Source organism: Benincasa hispida, chromosome 7, assembly GCF_027475165.1.
Source record: "Benincasa hispida cultivar pf3 chromosome 7, pf3_genome.v1.1, whole genome shotgun sequence".
Taxonomy (NCBI): domain Eukaryota; kingdom Viridiplantae; phylum Streptophyta; class Magnoliopsida; order Cucurbitales; family Cucurbitaceae; genus Benincasa; species Benincasa hispida.
In genome coordinates this window covers 33,701,474-33,723,273 of record NC_143484.1, presented here as the reverse complement: position 1 = coordinate 33,723,273, position 21,800 = coordinate 33,701,474, and the positions used below count along the sequence as shown (strand labels likewise).

Sequence of the window (21,800 nt, the reverse complement as noted above, 5' to 3'; positions counted from 1 at the left end):
TAGACATGGCTTATTTCTCATGAGATCCTTAAAGGAATCCTTGCCAGATAGCTTGAATTGTTGATCCATAGGAGTAGTTATTGATTTAGCATTGGACATATTAAACTTGTCTAGCATCTTTTGAGTATAATGACTCTGTGATAAGAATAATTCTCTTCTACTTCTCTATATTATGATTTTCATACCTAGGATTCTTTTAGTTGACGCTAGGTCTTTCATTTTGAATTCAACCTTCAACTGATCTTTAATCTCATTTAGCTCAAACATACTTTTTTTTGCCAACAACATGTCATCTACATACAACAATAAGTAGATTAGACTACCATTTGAAAGCTTTCTATAATAAACACAAGGATCATATAGGCTTCTCACAAAATTTATTTTGTTGATGAAGACATCAAACCTCTTGTACCAGCACCTAGGAGATTGTTTCAGTCCATATAGGTACTTATTTAGCTTACAAACAAGTTATCCCTTGAACCTCAAACCTTTTAGGCTGCTCCATATAGAGCTCCTCCTCCAAGCTTCCATATAGGAAAGTTTTAATTTAAGGTCTTCATAGGCCACAATAGAAAGGAAAACCCTGATTGAGGTGTGCTTCACCACGGGAGAGAATATCTCTGTATAATGAACTCTCTCTTTCTACTTAAAAACCTTGGTAACAAGTTTGGCCCTATATTTTACTTCTTGATTGTTTTTTCCCAAGTACTCTTCTTATAAACCCACTTATAAAGAATGATTCTTTTGTTAAGTGGTTTATCAGTTAGCTCCCGCGTAATATTTTTGTAATGTGGGTCAATTTCACTTTTCATAGCTACAGGTCATTCATTTTTCTCTTCACTGTTAAAGGCTTCCTCAAAATTGTTAGGTTCTTCACTTTGATCATCAATAGAGTGATTAAAATTGCAATCAGTCTTTATAAATTTAGAAGAGAGTCTGGTGGTTCTTCTTTCTCTATCTCTTGAAAGGAGACATTCTTCTAGATTTTCAGTTTGCCTTTCAGTTCTTTCTTCTGAAGTTCTTGAAACATTTGAGGCTTGTTCTTGTTCATATATTATTGTAGAGGTTTTAATTCTATGGTGAACTTCAACATGTGAGCTGGAATGAGAGTCAAACTGATCTTCCTTAACTAATTGCCTTACTATTTCATAATCCATATAGGACTCATTTTCCTTGAAGATTACATCTCTGCTGATTAAACTTCTATTAGAGCTAAAATCCCAAAATTTGAAGCCTTTTACTCCTCCAGAAATACCTTATGAACATGGATTTCATAATTCTAAGTTCCAACTTACTTTGCTTAATATGAATATAGGCAGTGCATCCAAAAGGCTTTAGGATTAACAAATCAAGGGGTGTTCTTCTCCATTTTTCTTCAGGGGTTTGCATATTAATAGAAACACTAGGGCTTTTATTGATTGTAAACATAACTGTGGCTGGAGCTTCTGCCCAAAAACCCTCTGCTACTTTTGTTTCAGACAACATGCACTTAACCCTTTCCATTAGTGTTCTATTCATTCTCTTTGCAACTTCATTCTGTTGAGGTGTATAGGCTACTGGCCCATGTCTTGTTTATTGGGGTTGATGCCCTAAAGTCTCGTGTTCTATAGTTTATAAATAGTTTGTACGAACGCTTGTGTTGTTAATATATGATATTTACTTCACATTTTAGTATTTTTCTCAGTTACTTGTTTTATTTGCTTTACCACAAACCAATAAACATAAAATCCCTAGTTATCTGTATGTGACTCAGGCATGTATGTGGTGACATACAAGTGAATCATGTCTTGAGTGATAACCAAAATAGTTTGTAGTATATGGATATAGGAGGGGAACCTTATCCTGATAACACTACGGATGCGGCTCGCTTTGTGGAATGGTCACAAGTGTTGTGACTTGTCACAGATGGTCTGATCTTATACAAAGAGTTTGTATAAGACCTGACCTCGAAGTGTTAACGTCTTGTTATATAACACCGTTCATGACAAAGACTTCACTTCACTAGGATGACCATAGGTAAGATGACCTCAATCTTGAGTGAGTTGGGAACTCCTGCCATTGAAGGCGGTCCTTTGATTTGTATGGGTGCGAGTTGCCAGGTCGTCAATTAAAACCTACCATTTTGGGGATTCGTCTGATTTGGGAGTTGGGAACTCAACTACACAAGATGGAATTCCCTCCTTCCCCGAGGTAGGGGTAAGTAGATAGATAGCTCCCTTAAGGGCTGATTTCGGGGATTGAACGATGTGGCGCCATGCACCTTCTCTTGGCCCAAGAGCTATTCACACATAGTTGGACTATGTTGTATTGTTCATTAGAGAAATTAGTGGTACTTAAGGAGTGAGATGTAACTACAAGGGCAAAATGGTAATTTGACCCAGCTGTACTTACGAGCATCTGTGAAGTGTCATCGTACTCATGATTGGTTATATCTTATGGACATAGAAATATATCTATGGTAAGAAGAGTTCAGTTATTGGTCTTTTGTGGAATGCTTGACAGTTAACGGATGGTGGATCTCGTGGCTAAAGAGTTACAGTTAACGGATGGTGGATCTCGTGACTAAAGAGTTTAGTCAGCTATTCACGTACCATTGGAGCTTTGAGCCACAGGTCCATTAGGTCTCTTGGGTAGCTTGGATAAAGTCGAGAATCAGTATTTGGGTTAATTTGAAATGTTCAAATTGACAAGAGGAAGTTCGATTATATATGATATAATTAGACTAGTTAATTATATATGATATACTTCGAAAATGTATGACATACATTATTTTGGAGGAAATTAGATATAAATATGATTTATATCAAGTAGAGGAGAAAATACTATATTAGATATGTGATATCAAACTATAGGATAAAAATATAATATGATTATATTTATTAATTAATTTGTTGGTTAATTATAAGATAATTATACCAATTTTCACGTTCGGACATGGGTTATGGGCAGCGTTGGTTATTGTAATTGATGAGTTAAAATCAAAATAGTTTTCATTTTTGCATCATCGGTCATTTTTCGCCCAAAAGAATTCAGAAGCGCGCGTTGGTGAAAGAAAACGATCGCTCGAGAGACTATACGATAGCTCTTCTCCGCCAAAACGATCGTCCTTCGTGCACCTAAACGATCACACACTCTTGCCTATACGATCGTATAGCTTCTCTATACGGTCGTATAGTATACCGATTTAACTAAACGATCGTATACCTTTTCCTAAACAATCGTTCAGTAAATCATACACGATCGTGTAGCTCCTCCTAGACGAAAGCACTTCTGCTATGTGATAGCATTGTTTTCTCTTCCACTTTCTTATCACCTACACGATTCGTGTTTCCTCCATCCTCTACCAAATTCACTAAAGCCCACTCTTTGGGTTTTCACTCCGAGAATACCTGGGGCTCATTTGTGGTAGTGTCGTCCCCGTTGCAGTCGTGAGGTCGCGTTGTTCTTGCTGCTGTAGTCGACGCTTCCGCTGGGGATGGGTAGATCGCTTGGAAGGTTTCATTGCTTGGAGTGACGAAGTGTGAAGAATGTCTTCAACTGGTATGGCGCTCTGTCCCTTTGTTAATTTTTTTTTCAAAGCATGTCGTTAATTAAAGTTTTTTTGCATAATTGTATGTGTTGAATGTATATATTTGTATTTTGGTCACTGTGAGATCGGAGTGATCCGAACGTGCTCTTGGAACTCATTGATGCGTTATTTTATACAATGAAATAATGGTAAGGATTGCATTGATGGAAAATGCATTGAGCAAGCAAGTTTTCTCAGCAAGATCCAAGTATAGATCCTACTGAGTTGCCTGGAAAATGGTTTGAACTCAGGGACTAAGGAAAACTATGCAGTGGTAATTTTTAGATCACTTTGCGGTAACAAATAAATCAAGGAGTTGGTTAGTTTGTTGTTTACAGTATAAAAATTATGCGTCGGATTTGAGAAAAGAGTAATTATGCGACAGATACACTGAGTATGCAGAGGAACGGGTTGCGAAGGTCTTTAGCTAGCGTTTCTCGAGAATGCGTTCAAGCTATGCGATCATGCTACACTCATGCGACCGCAACTCATTTTCCAATGCAAATGCGATGACTCCTAATTTTAGGACGCATGCGATGAATGCGATATTGTCTATAGAGCTTATTCCTAAGTCTTTACTTCTTGTCTATGCGATGATGCAAGATGCATACAAGGACAAGGTGACCGCATACAATCATAACCTATCTCTAGGGTGCATGCAATGCGTTAATAGCAAACAAAACTTATTCTTAAGCTTGTATCTCTTGATTATGCATTTCTAATCTGACTCTTCCGAGCCTAGATCCTAATCTGACTTTTCCAAGTCTAGATCCTATCCTTAGACTACCCTTCCGAGTATCTCTAATGAACGAATGACGCATACATAATACAAGATAATCGCATAGAATGAAGATCTCAGGTTATGCTAGCTAAGTGCTTCTTAATCCATTCGATAGATTTAGCTACTCATGCGTAATGTACAGAGAGTGAACATATATAAAGATGCAGTTTCCATTTCTATAAATAAGTTCAGAGTACAAAATGACAATGGAAATAAGGGTAGAGAGCCTGGTAGCAATTCCTTGCTTTCCAAGGCTTTTACACCGTGTTATCTCTATTCCGCCCAAAATATGTTCTTGCTTCTGTAAGAGTCGACCCTCTCTCTGGTTTCAATGATTCCTGGCACTCTTCCAAGTTCACCGGAATGATCTTTCGGTGTAATCTTCCTTCACTCGCTTCCACCTTCTAAGTAAAAGAAAACTATGAACAAGGCTACTTCTATCTATTGGGAAAATTCTCTAAGCTGAACGAACTCCTTCACTGAAGGTGGCCTTCGGTATTTATAGATCTTCGGGGTGAAAAGCTTCTTCTCTCTTATGATTGTACTGATGGGATGACATTAATTCTCTATCTGATGCGCCGAATATTTGTCACCAAAAAGTTGAGTGTACTTGCTACAGTAGGTCGTTAACAACTTATCAACTTAATTTGGAATCGACCGTCATTAGCTTTCTGTCTCATCACAATTTATTACGCTTTTCACCCAGATGCGCCCACCATGATGCACTAGCTCTATACGACCATCTTCTTGAGCAGATATTCGCGAGCGCAAATGATCGCATAGCCTTGCGTCAACGCAATCTTTTACTACGCTCGGACGTTAATTTTGGATCGCATTTCCGCCTTGAATCAATGCATTTTCTGTACAAAAATACATAAGTTAGCTGTTTTAATGCGATAGATGCATGTGATCGCAATGTTGTGAACATAATGCTTATGGACGCAATATTGTATATTTTTATCATCGCAATCCTGCATTGTTTTATAACTTTGTGCTGTAATAACGTGCATTTCTGCTCGTTATCACTCATCGATATGAGATCCTTCAATTTTTTTATCCCATACTCAACACAAAGAAAGCTAAAATTGTTCCCTTAAAATTCTAGGTCATTATTGTTTCCGAAGAACTTAATTTTCCTATCGATTTAAGCTTCTACCTTGGTCTTCCAATTTTTAAAACATTCAAAGGTTTGATCTTTATATTTAAAAGAATAGGTCAATACTTTTCTAGAAAAATCATCCATAAGAGATAGAAAATACCTAGAACGTCCCCAAGAAGGAGTTATTATAGGACTCCACAGGTCTCCATGAATATAGTCAAGGATGGTCTTGGAATAATGGACCCTTTTTGTGAACTTCATTCTTTTGGATTTCCCTAGTACATAATGTTCACAGAAACTGAGTCTTTTAGTGCCTCTAGACTAAATCAAACCTTGCTTTAAGAGTTCATTCAAACCTCTTTCACTAATACTTGAAAGTCTTTCATGCCACAACTCAAATTCACTGTCCTTCTCAGTTTCTGATAGTAGGGCATACTTGGGTTGATTAACCTTCTTTGAAACATATAGTCCATCAATTCTCTTTCCAACAAGTATTGTTCTCTACTGTTTCTCTATCTTCAACCCATTTCTTTCTCCAATGAATGTACACCCTGATCATCAAACATGCCTAATGTGATGAGATTTCTCTTAACTTTTGAAACATACCTGACATCTCTTAAACAGTTGTCTAAGTTTTTAGTAACACTGGGCCTCTACCAATGATCTCACACTCATTGTTATTCCCTATGTAAACTGAGTCCCCTTACTCTGATTTGTAATCAATAAACCAGCTTCTTTTGAAAGTCATATGATAGGTACATCCTTAGTCTAAGACCCAGTCTCCCTCCTCACTTTCAAAATCTATGCTTTCTTATTTACAACAACAAGAACCTCGTTGTAATAGGTTTCCTCTCCAGCAGGCCTTTGATTTCTCCCATGCTCCTTTGACTTCTTTTGATCATTACTTCTGAATTCTCTATTCTGGTTGAATCGTCTATGTCATATGGCTTAATCTTCTGTTATCATCTCTTCTCTGATGTTTTCCCCTTTCAGGGAAATTTCTCTTGAAATACCCTTCCTTATGGCAGATAAGCATTTCAAGGTTGGCCTCACTCTATTAACTTTTTGTTCTTGTTGAAAGAGTTCTTAAACTGATTCTTGCCTTTAAAGAACAAAGATTCAACACCATCAACACTCTTTCCTTCTGCTTGCAACTCTAATTTTATACTCCTTAGGGCTATAATGACAACGTCTAATGTCACAATCTCTCTTCCATACTTCAGAGCTATTTTTACCTCCCTATAGGTGTCATGAGTTAATCAACAAGGCAGCTTTACTTCTTGCTCCTAGTTTCATCCCGAATTGATTAAATTCATTTGTAAGTCTCTTGAATTCATCTAGATTTTCGTCTAAGAACTTGGAGTGATTCATTTTAAAGAAGAATAGCCTTTCTTGAATATACAGCTTATTAAGAAGGTCATTCTTGTCGTAGAGAGCCTTTAATTTCTCCAAGACTTCATAAGTAGTATTTTCATTTATGACTTGTCTGAGGACACTATCAGAAATATTAAGTATTAGAGTTCCATATGCAATTTCTTCCATGTTCTGCTTATCTTTAGTACTTAAAGAGGTAGGCAGGGACTTTGGATCATCCAAAGCTTTCAGGGCCTTTTGTAAGCTTAGAAAAGCCTTGACCCTTTCTGTCCATAGTGCAAAATCTTCTACTCCATTGAACTTCTCAATTTCAAATTAGCAGTGACCATCTCAAGAACTTCAAGAATTTGACTTGTACTAACTCAAGAATTTCAAGAAAATTATTTATTATCTCTCAAGAAAGTTGATCTGAGGTTTCAAGAACACCAAAAAGCTATCAACCTGGCTCTGATATTAGTTGATGATAGCGGACCCAAGAAGAAAAAGAGTGTTAGGCCTAAACAAGACCCTTCTGCTCAACTGATCCAAAAACGCAAGTTTGGAAGTTGTGGTTGATTTGTGTGGAGCTCCTTGGGCCACATAGCTAATCAGAAATCAAGTGGTAAGTCTTTCTCTTCATTTTTTGACTTGATTCATTATGTCTGTAAATATGAAAAAGAAAATGGAGATTTTCCTAATTTTTTTTGTCTCTACTATTCTTGCGAGGGTTGAGCTTTTGATCTCAACTCTCCCTCTCAAGAATATTCACTTATTTATGTACACTGAGAAAAAGTAAAACGCACACATATATATCTATTCTTTTACACTGTGCTTCTTTTATATAAATATTTGTTGAACAGAAAAACAGTTTATAATAGCTTGCCAACCAATTTCTGTTTGTTTGAATAGGGACTAAAGTTATAGAGAGCTGAAATGGATCTAGTTTTTTTGGTTCATATTGTCAACATTTATATGTTCAATTTTCCCTTTTCATTTTTTTATAACACTGATTCTTTTAAGAATATCAATTTTGTTTTAATAATTTAATTATCGATAATTGTTTCAAATGATAAAACTGTTAGAAATATTTGTCAAATAAAATAAAGTTTCAACGTCTATTAATGATAGATACTGACGGATGTCTATCAGTGACAATGACATTTTGCTATATTTAGAAATAAATTGACTCATTTTCCTATATTTGAAAACAATCATTTAATCATATTATTTTTATTAACTCTTCTCATCTATATATTATCATTTATTTTCAATTAATTAATTGAGTAGTGAGAGTAAAAGTTAAAAATGTTAGAAATATGTTTTATAACCTAAAATGACAAGATTATTAAAAAATACATGGTTAAAAATAATTAGAATTCCCTCATCTCATTTGGGTAGTTTCTTTGTTGGTTCACTCTATCACTAACTCCAAATAGAAAGTTGTAGTTTAAATTAAATTTCATCCGTTAAATCTATTTTAGTCATTGAAATGTAAAAATAAAATAAAATAAAGAGTCCAGTTTAGTCTCTTTTTTAACTTTAAAAAATATGGTTAAAGACATAGCTATATCAATATGCTAATTAATGTTATTATTATTAATATTTTTTTTTTAAAAAAATTTACAATGTCTAAGGTGAAGGTATATGTACTAAGCTAGGTTCATTTTGACATAATTAATGTTATTATTAACGTGCAATATTATTGTATCACAAATATGTCAATATGAATATAATTCAACTAACATAAAACATGTACACTTAACTAAAAGGTCGTGAGATATTTGAATCGATCATCAAATGAAAAAAGAATCACATATATGTTGGTTAAGATATGAATTGTGTAAGTAATAATGGTGACATTAATGATTAAAAAAATACTAGGTGGCATACAATTAAAATATACATTTTTTTAAAACAATTTATTTTTTGCCAAGTTAGTAAAGTGGATCGACTTATACTCAACTTTTTAATTTATCAAACCACATTAAACAAAGTCTCATTTTAGTTAGAAAGGGAAATATGAGGACAACATTTTCACTAGCTAGGTATGAGAGTTGAGAGGTCTTTAAGGTTAAATTACCAAAAACAAAATCATGTGTGGATTTATGCAAAGAATGGCATTACTTTTGTGGAGATAATGGAGGCTTTATTCTCATTTAATAATTACACCTATTAGCATTTAAAAAAAAAAAAAACAAATATGTATAATACAAAATTGATTGATCTCAAATAAAATTGATATTGAACTATTCTTTCTTTTTAAAATTAAATTATGATAATTATATCTTTAGTTTATAGTTCAATTCGATGAAATTTTATGTTTGAAATAAAAAAACAAAAATATCTTTCCAATTTTATATATATATATATATATTTTGTTTAAGTTAATTAAGGAAACTTAAATATATACATATTCAAAGAAAATGATTTGAAAAAAGTTAGAATTTATTTAGAATTTAGTTAGAATTTAGTCTCAATGATTTTAAAAGCTAGAATTTAATTTCTCATAAAGGGTCCTTATAATTTGATATAATCTTCATAAATAGCCTCCATCTAAAAACTATTTATGAGAATTTTATTAAACCATAGGGACTAAATTTTGATTCTAAACCTTAAGGGCTTAATAAAACATAGAGACTAAATTCTAACTTTCTTCAAATCATAGGGACCATGCAACTTAACCAAAAAAAAGTTTAGACTAAATATATATTTTAAAATGCAGGCCAAAATGAAACGATACTCATATAGAACTTCAAACATATCTTTTTTTAGGTACACAACATATGGGAGAAAGAGATTTGAACCTCCAACCTCAAAGAAAAAGATGCATATCAATAATCATTGAGCTATGCTCACTTTAATCATCTTCTCTTATTAAGATTTATGTTCAATTATCACTAAACTTTTAACATTTTTTAAGAATAAATAAAATCTTTATTATGAAGGAATTTAATTCCTCAACGAAAACACATAAACGTTTGTGCTTTCAAAATTCATTTTGGAAAATCATGAAAGACAAAGAAAATATACAATATACTGGATAAATATAAATAAATCTAAGTATGCTCCTAAAAGGGAATAGAGAGATTAGAAGACTAACCATTGAAGATAATCTTCAATGCTTTCCTCTCGAACGAACTCCTGAGTCATGAACTCTTTGTACAGTGAAAAATTCTCTCGAACTTGAAGCTCCTTCCAATTTTCACACCTCGTTCCTGATTTCTCCTCTAATCTAAGACGAAGCGTGAAGACATTAAACATCACTTCTCTCTGTGACATCTAACGTCCTACTCTTAAAATATCCTATACTCAAGATCAAACCTAAACTTCCAAACCACATTTTTATAAATCCAGTTCATATAAAACCAATGATAACTCAATTCAAACATTTTTGCAATCATAGTCAAGTAAAATAGATCATGCCAACACATTTCACAAATTATAACATACTATTATACTTATATACTTTTCATATCAAAATACTCAAAAATAAAATCACTCACAGTTACTACCAATTGAAGGAACTCTAATTATAAAGGATTTTTGAGCGGGAGCGGATCATCCCAAACTCCATTGTGAAAGAACTCAAATATTTACAATCATACTAAACAGATTATGCATTAATCAATAAATTACAACATGCTTCTTGAAATAAACACAAAGGTTAGAGAGACAATACCTTTGAAGAACTCTTTTTTCACGTATATCCCTCGATCAAACTCGAACGCAATGATCAACTCGAACTTGATCTCCCTCGAACACCAGCAACGAGTATCAACTCGATCCTCGAACAGATTCGACACTACCACTAGATTACCTTGGTATTTTCGGTGTGAAAATCCAAGAGTGGTAGGATCTAGCTTATTTTGGATTGAGAGAAGGTTAGTTATTGAGAAAAAGAAATATCAATTATCATATAATTAATAAATTTTAAATAAATATAATAATTAATTTATCATATTATATTTATAACCTATAGTTTTAATATTGCATCATATACAATATATAAACTATAGTTCTCTTTCTCTTCTATTGCATTTAATGTAAATTATATTTATATTAATTCCAACACCAATTGAACACAATTTAAGCCCTAAACCTTCAAATTTTATACCTTAAGCACATATCCCTTGTAACACATAAAATAGCCCAAAAATAAATTTATAATCCAAAATTATTTATTTTAGGGTTAAAATTTTAAGAAAATCCTAATTGGGTTTCAAAAATGCTCACCAACACCCAAAATGTCAAAAAACAAGCAAATGAGCACCAAAATCAGCTCATGCCTGTCATCCCCACGTGCCTTATGCCGTGTCCGGTGTCCCCCCCCCCCAGCATGCGTCTCATGCCCACAACTACACACCCAATTCGATCAATACTGAGATACCACCACCGAACCTTCCTTGCTATTCTCAGGACAAGAATCGAGATATTGGGATCCCTCTAGTTTTTGGAGTATCAAGGGAAGAGAAGAGAGATTGAGGAAGTAGATTTTTCTTCTGTAACTTTTTTTTATAGAGAATCGATTCGCACGTTGAGTGGGGGTTCTATGAGATGGAGGATGGGAAGAGGTCACAATTCCCCTCCATTATACGTAGAAGAACTCTCTAGGAGTTATTCAAACTTTATATTATTTAAACTATATATTAAATCTAATTTAATATATAGTTAAATAATATTAATTAATTAACAATTAATTAATTTATAATTAAATATCATATATTTAATTTAACTTGAATCATATTCAAATAACAACATCTAACATAAGATATGTTTTTAATATGAATCTCACTCATATTAATTTTAACATATAATAATTATATGAATCCAATTCATACAATTAATATTTGAATCTTATTCAAATATATTACTCTCATATAATAAAGCATAATTTTGAATCTCATTCAAAATTAACTTTATATTATAATGTATCTATATATATTATATTAATTTGAATCTTATTCAAGTATTTATCTCTCTTATATACTAGTATTAATTATAAATCATATTTATAATTAACTATATATCATAATGCATCAATATACATTATACTTTATATTAATCATATTAATATTTATTTTCCTTAAATAATTTGAACAATCCAAATTATTCAAAAAATATATGTTCCTTGTTTTAGCTCTCTGTGAGTTATCAAGGGGACCTAATGGACCTAAAAATTAGAAACTTCAATAATACGAGATTAATTAATTAAACACTTTAATTAAATTAATCAACATTTATTAATTGCAAGTCACTCCACTAACAACCCACAGTTGTACTCTTCACAATGTAGATATATTTATATGTCAATGGATATAACCAATTAGTAGTAAGTCGATCCTCCACGAATTGCTCGTAACTACAACTGGATCAAATTACCGTTTTACTCCTATAGTTACATCTAATCCTTAAGTATCATTAATCCCTCTAATGAACAAACAATTCATAGTTCAACTATAAACTAATCCTTCTCGGGCTAATGAGAGAATGAGACCTCATTATTCAAGACTAGAATCAGCTATTAAGGGAACAGTTCATCTATGTACCCTAAAGACGAGAATGAGTGAATTCCATCTTATGTAGCTATGTTCCCAGCTCCCTAATCGGACAAATCTCAAAATGGTAGGCATATTGAGTCAGTGAATTTAGCCAACTCTCACCCCTATAGATCAAAGGATGGCCCTTATAGACAGGAGTTCATAAGTCACTCAGGATTAAGGTCGAGTCACCTATGGTCATCCTAGTGAAGTGTAAGTCTCTTTAAGTAACAGTGTTATAAAGAGAGACTAACAAATTCGTGATCCGGTCTTATACAAGAGGATACCTTCACTCATATGTCTCCATGTGAACGATCAAGATCAGATCATTTGTAACACTTTACAATAATTGTAACAATTACAAAGTGGGTCCCATCTATAGTAACACTAGGATAAGGTACTCAGACTTATTCATATACTACAAACCATTTAGGTTATCACTTAAATATGATCTACTTGTATGTCAACCATTTACATATTTAAGATACATAAAATAACTTTGGATCTTTCTTTAATGGATTATTACATATATAAAATAATCAATCATTATTTCAAATAATATATAACTACGAGGTTTTAGGGCATACATCCCAACGTATTCATATTATGAGTTATTTTGGACCAAAGGGCAAAATAGGCTTTTCAAGAAAAGGAAACGATATTTGGGCCAAAGGGGCAAAATTTAGAGTCGGTCAAGCTCTAAAAGTAAGTGCAACATGGACTAGGTCCATGCCACAAGACTTGGCCTCAACTTGAGCCGAGGTCGACCATGTAGAAACCAAATGGGAGAGGATTTTAAAGGAGACCCAGCTTGGTTTAAGGAAACGAAAGCTAGATGTAAAATAGAAACCCTAAAATGGAAAGACTTAGGTCAATGAACACTATAAATAAAGGGTAAAACCTTGAAGAAAGTAAGTCCCCTCACATATTAAACTCTCATACTTGCTACATAGTTTCCTAAACTAACTTAAGTATTGAAGCCTCTATGGCAAGTACCACATCTGTGCGTAGATCTTTTCCATCTTGCAAGCTTCTTTGAGTTACAAGTTCATAGTTGTTGTCACAAGATGATTGAATTTATATTTACCTTGACCAGATTTTGTCATCAATAATTAAGTTTGTGAATTATCTTAATAAATGAGGCACATTATTTTTTCCTAAAGAATGTTTAATCATGGCCTCTACCTAATTAAAAAATCGAAACTTAAAATTGATGAGTTGTAGTTGTTAGAGATTTGATTTGATGTTGGCTATATTTTTTTAAGGATGTTGTGGCTGATGTACCCTATGACATTTGTCATTTTATGCCTTGGTTTGTCATTCAGGATGTCTTTACAATTGTCGTTCTATTTAGTCTGTTGTCCCATGGATTGTTGTTTTTTAAGAAAAGTTTTCTCTTATCTAGAAAATTCTGGTTGTTTATTCCTTTGATTTTGTTTCCTTTTCTGAGCTGAGTCGATTTAGTTTTTAGGGTTATTTTCTTCTTTCCTTTATGGTTGGTTGTTTAAGAGAATATTAGAGGTGTTGTTTTTGTGGTTGTTTCGAAAATCACAAGTGTGTCAATCTTGCGATTGTGAAGATTGTGCTGCTATTGCTCTTCTTATTTCTTTAGATCCTGTTGAAGCATTTTACTAAATATTGGGAAGGGATTCTCAAACTTAGGGGAGTCTAAGTTCATCAAGTTGAGCGATCTTCATTTAAAGGTGGAAAGATAAAAGTCTTGGTGAGAGAGAGTCTTTCACTTAGGGGGAGTCTAAGTTTCATTGAAAAGGAGTCTCACACTTAGAAGAGACTTAAGAGACATTCACTAATACTAACGCACTCAGGAAAACCTAAGTTTCATTGAGAGGGATTCTCACACTTTGGGAGAGCCTAAGTGGTCAAGAAGTTAAGCTATTTATGTGTCAATGTGTCAATGTAATTATTGTTTCTTTTCAGACACGTACAACGTTGTAGTCGCTTGACATTATATTAGTGAATTTATCTTTTATGAGCACACTGCCCTCCAAACATAGGTGGTATTACATCGAATTGGGTCACCGAACTATGTTATGTTCATATTTTATTTTTTTCTATGTTTACCTATGATGTTCTTTGAATCGTTGTAACATCGTGAGTAAGAAGTGTCGCTATGTACTAGATAATCTTAATTTTCAGTAGTATATTTTATTTAATAAATTATCTTTTATGATTTATCATTTCTAATCCAATGTCATGTCAAAGTGAGTTTAACTCAACGATAATTGGCACGCATGATATTTCTCTCTAAATGTTGAAGGTTTTGATCCCCTATCCTCACTGTTGCTGTACTAACCAAAAAAAATAATAACACTGCATAATCATTCATACCTAACTCTACTGTTTAGACTTTCTTTTAGTTGGCACTTGACATTTATTTATACGTTCATTTAGATTTCTTTTATCATCATCAACTTTTGGAATTTATTCTCTTACTTTAAATATTAGGCCGAATTTATGGTAGGTTTCAGTTTTTTTAATATGCTAGATTAAAGGTTGTGAACAACACCTTCTTTTAAAAAAAAAAATTCAAATATCCTCGACTCTTAAAATATAATTTTAACTAGTTAAATTATATTCATATTTATATTATGTACGTTAAATTATATTCATATTTATACTATATACAATTAATGTTGCTCACATCAATTCCTAATTTTATGTGTCTAATTAAGTTAGATTAATGAACTTTTCGACCCAATTGTTTGTGTTTGTATAATGGTGAAATCAATTTGCTTAGTCCACTGACAATTTCGTGAGTTGTTGAAATATAATGAGGTAGATTAGAAAAAATGTTACTACAACAATTGCAAGGTCGAGAATCGAATGTCTGACCTTTTAGAACGGAACACATGTCAATATTCCTGAACTAAGCTCACTTTGACTTAATTTTTTAATGATTAATGTATTATAATTAAGAGAAGGTTTACTGATTGGATGAGACAAATTAAAATATATTGATCTCAATAGAATACAAATATTGCATAAACTTGTTAAACATTAGATTTTTCATAAAGTTAGCTACATTTGCAGCAATATTTAATAGACTGAAAAATATGTTGGTGCATCTAGAAGTCAACTCAAATGTATAATCACAAGTTATTACATGATAATTATTTCTGAAAAAAATATATTTTTTCTTTGTGATTAAAGACAATGTGGAGATGAATTAGCATAGCCTAGATTGCACCCAAGTATTACAGATAATAGTCAGCTTTGTACGACATGTTTGGATACAGTGCTGTGCAATACATCTTTCCTTGCCCCCACGAACTTGTCTACTAACTTTCCGTTCTTGAAGAACTGAAACGAGGGCAGAGCTCCCACTCCCAACTCATTAGCAACACTCTGTACAAAGAAAGTTAACCATAAATATAGTCGTCACAATGTGATTGTCTCTAATTAACAACAAAGAAGTTTCAAATGGTGATTAAGATAAGTTAATAGTACCATGAGTTCGTCAACGTCCACTTTCAGAAACAAAACGTCATTGTTCCTCATTTTACTCGCTAAGTCTTCAAGAACTGGAGCCATGGTACGACACGGGCCACACCACGTTGCTGTAAAATTCACGACGACCTGTCGACAAAAATATTGAAAATATTGTTGTATAGCTACCAAGATTGATGCATGAAGGGAGAGGAAAATAATTAATCAGAAGGAAATGATCGAAAGTACCAATTTGTTGTATTGTTTGGCTTTGAGGAGCTGTTGCTTCCATGAGCCAACAGTGTGGCATGAAACTACTTTCCCCATATCAGCCATTATTACTATAATTTACAAACGAAAAGGCAAGGGGGAAAATGTACAAATGGGTTTTGTTTATTTGAGAAGAAGGAAATTATATGAAATATGTGGACAATTGAAGGGCTGAATGGATGAATTTATAGTGTTTGAAAGACGAGGGAAAAAAAATTAAGAAATGGTGTTATGTGGGCCTTGAGAATTTCAATACTTTTATTTTTCAGCAATGTGTTGACTTTGAGCATCTTGATTATGAACCATGCAGCCATGGAAAAGCATTTCATTCAACAATTCTTTTCTTTTCTTTATTTCTAATGCTTTATATATTTATTTATTTATTTAGAAATATTTCTGATGCTTTATTGATCAGTACTTTTCCCATATTTTTAAAATACCTTGTATGAAATTAATGTCTTTTACTTTGAAGCTTTTTCCAAGATTCTTTCCATTATAAGACCCTTTTTTTTCTTTTGTATTTATAATGTTTTTCTTTACATTTAAATACTCAATTGAAATGTATATTGTTCTTCACGTTTTTTTTATAGAACTATATATTGGATGTATAATCTAAAAAGAGGAAAAGAAAAGAAAACATCATATATAGAAAATTTGAGTGGTTTAATTTGGACAAACTAGGCCAAAAAGTCTATGAAACCTATTCAGTTATTTGGCCTAAAAAATTGAGATACAATCCAACTCAAGAATAGCAAATTTAAAGAGACACCATCTTGATAGAGAATATATTACGGATAGTGAAATAAAGGTGTTATCTAACACACGACAAAACTTGTTACACACGATTTTATAGCATTCCCAGAAACATCATAAATAAGTGCATAAATTAATTAAACTAAAGTCAAAACAACACACAGAGTTTGGTAACCCAGTTCGACGCAATACAACCTACATCCAAAAAATAATGTGTCCGTGAAAAGATATATTCACTAATATAAAATCAAGCAATTATAACGATGTACTTATTTGTAAATAAACAACAATTACAGTGTCATTCGAATAGCTCGACTTTGAGGACGATCACTTAGGCTTCCCCTAAGTGTGAGATCTCCTCATCTTCAATGTACTTAGGCTCCCCCTAAGTAAAAGAATGTTAATGATCACTTAGGCTCCCCCTAAGTGTGAGATTCCCTCTCACAAAGAACTTGTATCTTTTCCACCTTCAAATGAAAACCACTTCATTTGGAAAAACTTAGGCTCCCCCTAAGTTTGAGATTTGGCTGTGCCCTTGTGGGCATGTTCCTCTCAGGGTTGGTCTAATCCAATCGAAGTCAACTAACTCATATAGAATACAGGGTGAGTTATCTCCAAGCTGATCGCTTGAGTTTATAGGCTACCTGTCACATCCCTTCCCAGATTACCCTTTTAATCTGGAAAAGCATGTGACGACAGTAGTTACCAACCTCTTTGTAGCACCCACTATCTAACTAGCCTCCTTAACTTGCTTAAGAACCCTGGATCCCATATATAACATTTAGCAAACTTCAAACTTAAAAACAACTTCAGAACACCAAGGTCTAACACACAACATAAGTACATCATAATAACAGTTACAGAGTCCAATGGGTCCCAACATTCTTCACTAGTCCTCAATATGAACAACACATATGTACGAAAGCTAGTACGTCACTTTAATCTTTGAGTTAATCTTGAGTCCTTGTGTGGCAAAGTAGCAAGGCAGCTAACCTTTTGGGGAGATGACCACTACCTGAGGAAAAGAAAAACATTTGAAAAGGATGAGCTACTAGCCTAGTAAGTGACTAGTAAAAAACTTAATCATCATGCTTAAAACTGAAAACTGCCAAGCAAACTCATATGTTAAACTTTTTAATACATGGAATTCTCTGAAACCATAAATCATCTTTAATCTTATTGAGAGAGAACTCGTTTGCTCAATCACTTAACCTCTATCCTTAGTTGATGTAGAGTAATCTCAATACAATCAACGTCAACTCCATCTACGTGCATGTGGTAATAACTAAGTATCATCATACCTTAGGTACTATGGTCCGGATACCTTCTCGATCTCACTGTCGTTCAGTATCGACTTCATCATAACCATCATAAAAACTTACTCATTAAAATATGTATACATAAAAGCATAGTAACATGAAACATATGCTTAAACATCCTTATCATATAATAATGAACTTCTAGCGCATGCTTGTCAACATAAAGTATATAAATACTTGGACATGCTTTCATAACATCTTTAAACTAAGCCATGTGTTAATAAACTATTTAAACTAGTTTACTTCGAACTATCTTAAACATTCTTATAAATAAAGCTATCATGAGTCTAAACTTTTAAGTAAAACATGAATTTACTAAAACATTGGAAAAACACTTAGTTTTTTCACTCACAACCTTGGGCATCCTTCCTAGGGTTGATAAGTCTTTCCTATTGGTGTTAACCCTATGGAAATGACAAATATATTTGGTAAATGCTATTAGTCCCCTTGTGAGACTAACTCACATAAACAAGCTTAACATTCAACTTAGAACATCATCCTTCAGCTCAATGCATACCTCCCTTATGCATTCAACACTTAGAACTTTCTTGGGTTATATAGCTTAGCTATGCGGCCAACAATGTCACACTAAGTGTCAACGCATGCCCATGCGCCAACTCAGCCGCACGCCACCATTGCATCACCTTAACATCAGCATGCGCCTTTTCGTCCACAACACAACCCTTGTGCCCACACCTCGCATGCACACAAGCACAGCGTCTCTTGTCAACCTACTCTTGCGCACACTTGCAACTTGTCGGTTGAGCTGCCTGCTTGCTCAATGGTTGCAGTTGTCTGCTTATTCAAATCAAAATTTCATATTCAAAATTGAGCTCGAATAAATTATTTTCCAGACCTTTTCTTAGAAAATTTTGTTCTACATATTAACTTTCTTATCTTAAAATTTTAGCTTTAAATTTCTTGTGATCTGGTCGGAATCCTTTGATCTCTACTTCTGGCCCAGATTCATCTGAGAGCTTGACCTTCTTGAAGATTCCTTTAGATTTCAACTCAAACCTCTAAGAATTTCCTTCCAGTTGCCTAGGAACATCAACTACACTCATCAACCGTTCAAATGGCTTTGAAATCACCTCTTTTGCATAAGTAGATTGCTTAAACCGAGCTTTTGAACTGGGGCTTCATTTTATACTGTGAACTGCATGCCCCCCTTTTAATCTTAGGCTGCCAAACCCACTAAGTGGATTTAATTTTCCTAACCTTGACAGTTGACCCACTTAAGTCAGTGATTAAGCTGAGAACTCCCTATAATCACCAACGCATGGTTCTTCAATTGCTTACCATTGCAAGGCACACTCAGCGCACACATCTATCTGGTTAGTGCATGCCTCGACACCTCTTGCGCCGTTCACCTTATCCCTTGGTCATCACATGGCTTCCTCGCACAAACACCCTTGCCTAGCTAATGTGCACTACAGCCTCATCGCCTAGGCACCTTGCCACGTCTCACGTATTCATACCCATCTATCCTCAACATAAGGCTTGGCCAACGCATAGCTCATGCCTAACGCATGGCACTTCCTTCGGCCAACACTTAGCCGTCTACTCCTTGCCTCATGCCCAACATATGCTCAACGAACCTAAAAAATGCTTAGGCTGACGCATACTTTAACATGTCCTTCAACGTAAAGCTTCCATACTTAGCCAAATTTCCTTCTTTTAACCATACATACTTACACTTTAACATCCGAGAACCTAAATATTCAATATTTTTCTTCTTCTTCTATCACTATCAAGCTTCTTCCCTACAAAATAATATTAATCTTAATTAATATACTAATTGACATACGTAAGTAGGAAAAATAGGGTTCGGGGTTTACATTACCTCTCCTATCCACTTCTTTACAAGGTGGACTTTTTTCTTCCTTCAGATCAACAAGAGCCAGCAAGTTGATGTCTGCTGGTTGAATCACTTTTCAAATTGTTGAAGAATAAACCAACACGATTTAGAGTAAATCTCAAGATCTACAACAATATAATCTTCTCTAATGAAGGATTGACACACTAGTGGTTTGAGAGAAATTACACAAGATAGCTGACTTCAAAGAATCTTCAAAACAACTAGTCCTAAAATTGGACAAAACGACAATATGTATATATATAGCTGTAAGAATATACTTAAGGAAAGAGTAAATCAATTTTGTAAGGAAAAAGACAGTAGACCACAAAATCTACAAAATCCTGACAAATAAGGAAAAAAATCTTTAGCAGAAATTTATGTCTACCATGATACAACATCCTAGATGTTGCACATGTTATAAAACATATTGTTCTAGTTTTTCTTATAATAAATAAGCCAATCACATAATGCAATGACAAACACCCTAACAGATAGATCCCACACCACAACGTGAAAATAACTCATAATCTTTATAAGATACAATGAGTTAATCCTTTTATTGTAAATTGATTTCGAGATGAAACTTTCTTGTATCTAATGGTTTTTAATAAATTACAAAATAGCTCATTGGCACACATGCTTCTGCACCAAACACAGATCCTTCAACCCTACAGTTGTTATACCAACACTGCATAGGAAAAACCTATTGAGGAAATTTTAAAATCATCTATGTAAGCCAAAATTGTGAAAATTTGTATAAATTCCAAACACAAACATAAAATCAGGAAAAACTAGTTGAAAATTTTTGGCACAGGAAAAGCTACTTGAATAATTTTGGCTTACATAGATGATTTTACAAACATAGATCATTCGCTCATGTTGTTTAAACAAAATGTAGAAAATAACAAGGTATTTAAGTGGGTTTTATTGGGTTTTTTGGAAATTTAAAGGCCCAATGGCATTCTTGTAAATAATGAGTAGTGACATTTTTGTAATATTCCTTTCTTCTCCAAAATAGGGCTGAAAATCGTGTGACTCTAGAGAGGGTGTGCCGAACTAAATAGTAGAAGAAAAAAGGGAGCCGCTTGGGATTTTTTCGGTGCAGCAGCAATCGTCTGAAGAACGAGGAGCCGCCTGGGACGAAAATTGGAGTTCGGATTTTTTCCGACCGTGGGTGGTTCGTTTGCCGTGCATCCGCGGCGTGCTCACGTGGTTTCAGTCAGCAGCCGGTTCTCACGTGTTTCAGCGGTTGGTTCTCGACTGGTTTAAATCAGTTCCAGTCTGGTGGGTGCCGAGGTCGGGTGTCGTGGTCCGGTCTGAGAAGTTCGTCGTGGAGGCTGTTTTCGGCAGAGGTGAAAGATACACACGGGTCTGTACGTGGTTCATCGGTGGGTTGTTTTGCATTGGGTTGTTCTCAGTAGTCAGATGCAACGTTGTGTGCAGATCTCTCTCGGTATCAGTGGATACTGAAATTACAGATTGGTGAATTTGTTGATTATCTGTAATTTGTAAAATTCCTTTATTGCTCATTAATAAATTAATTCAAGCAGGTTCTCAAAGTGGATGTAGACCAATTTGGTCGAACCGCTATATATTTGGTGTTCTTTACTGCTTTCGTTTTATTTCTGCTGATTGTTTGCATTCTGTTTGGCCATCTAAGTTAGGTTCAGAAACTCTCACACAAAAGTTATATTTTTTTACATATTTAGCCTGTGTTGGTCTATTTGTATAAATTCCAAAACTCTTCCCGTAGGTTATTTCGAAGGATATTTTGATTAACATTATAATTTAAAAGAATTATAAGAACATATTATT

The 21,800-nt window shown here is 33.9% G+C and overlaps 1 protein-coding gene across 1 annotated transcript; it reads right to left on the bottom strand.

Annotated features, from left to right (window-relative positions):
- Positions 1 to 15,291: 15,291 nt before the first annotated feature.
- LOC120082113 (thioredoxin H1-like) lies at positions 15,292 to 16,216 on the bottom strand. The gene is made up of 3 exons (XM_039037345.2): positions 16,035 to 16,216; positions 15,807 to 15,935; positions 15,292 to 15,704 (listed from the first exon to the last, which is right to left on the bottom strand). Exons 1-3 carry the CDS (start codon positions 16,119 to 16,121, stop codon positions 15,567 to 15,569), a joined length of 354 nt encoding a protein of 117 aa, XP_038893273.1. The 5' UTR covers positions 16,122 to 16,216; the 3' UTR covers positions 15,292 to 15,566.
- Positions 16,217 to 21,800: the final 5,584 nt, after the last annotated feature.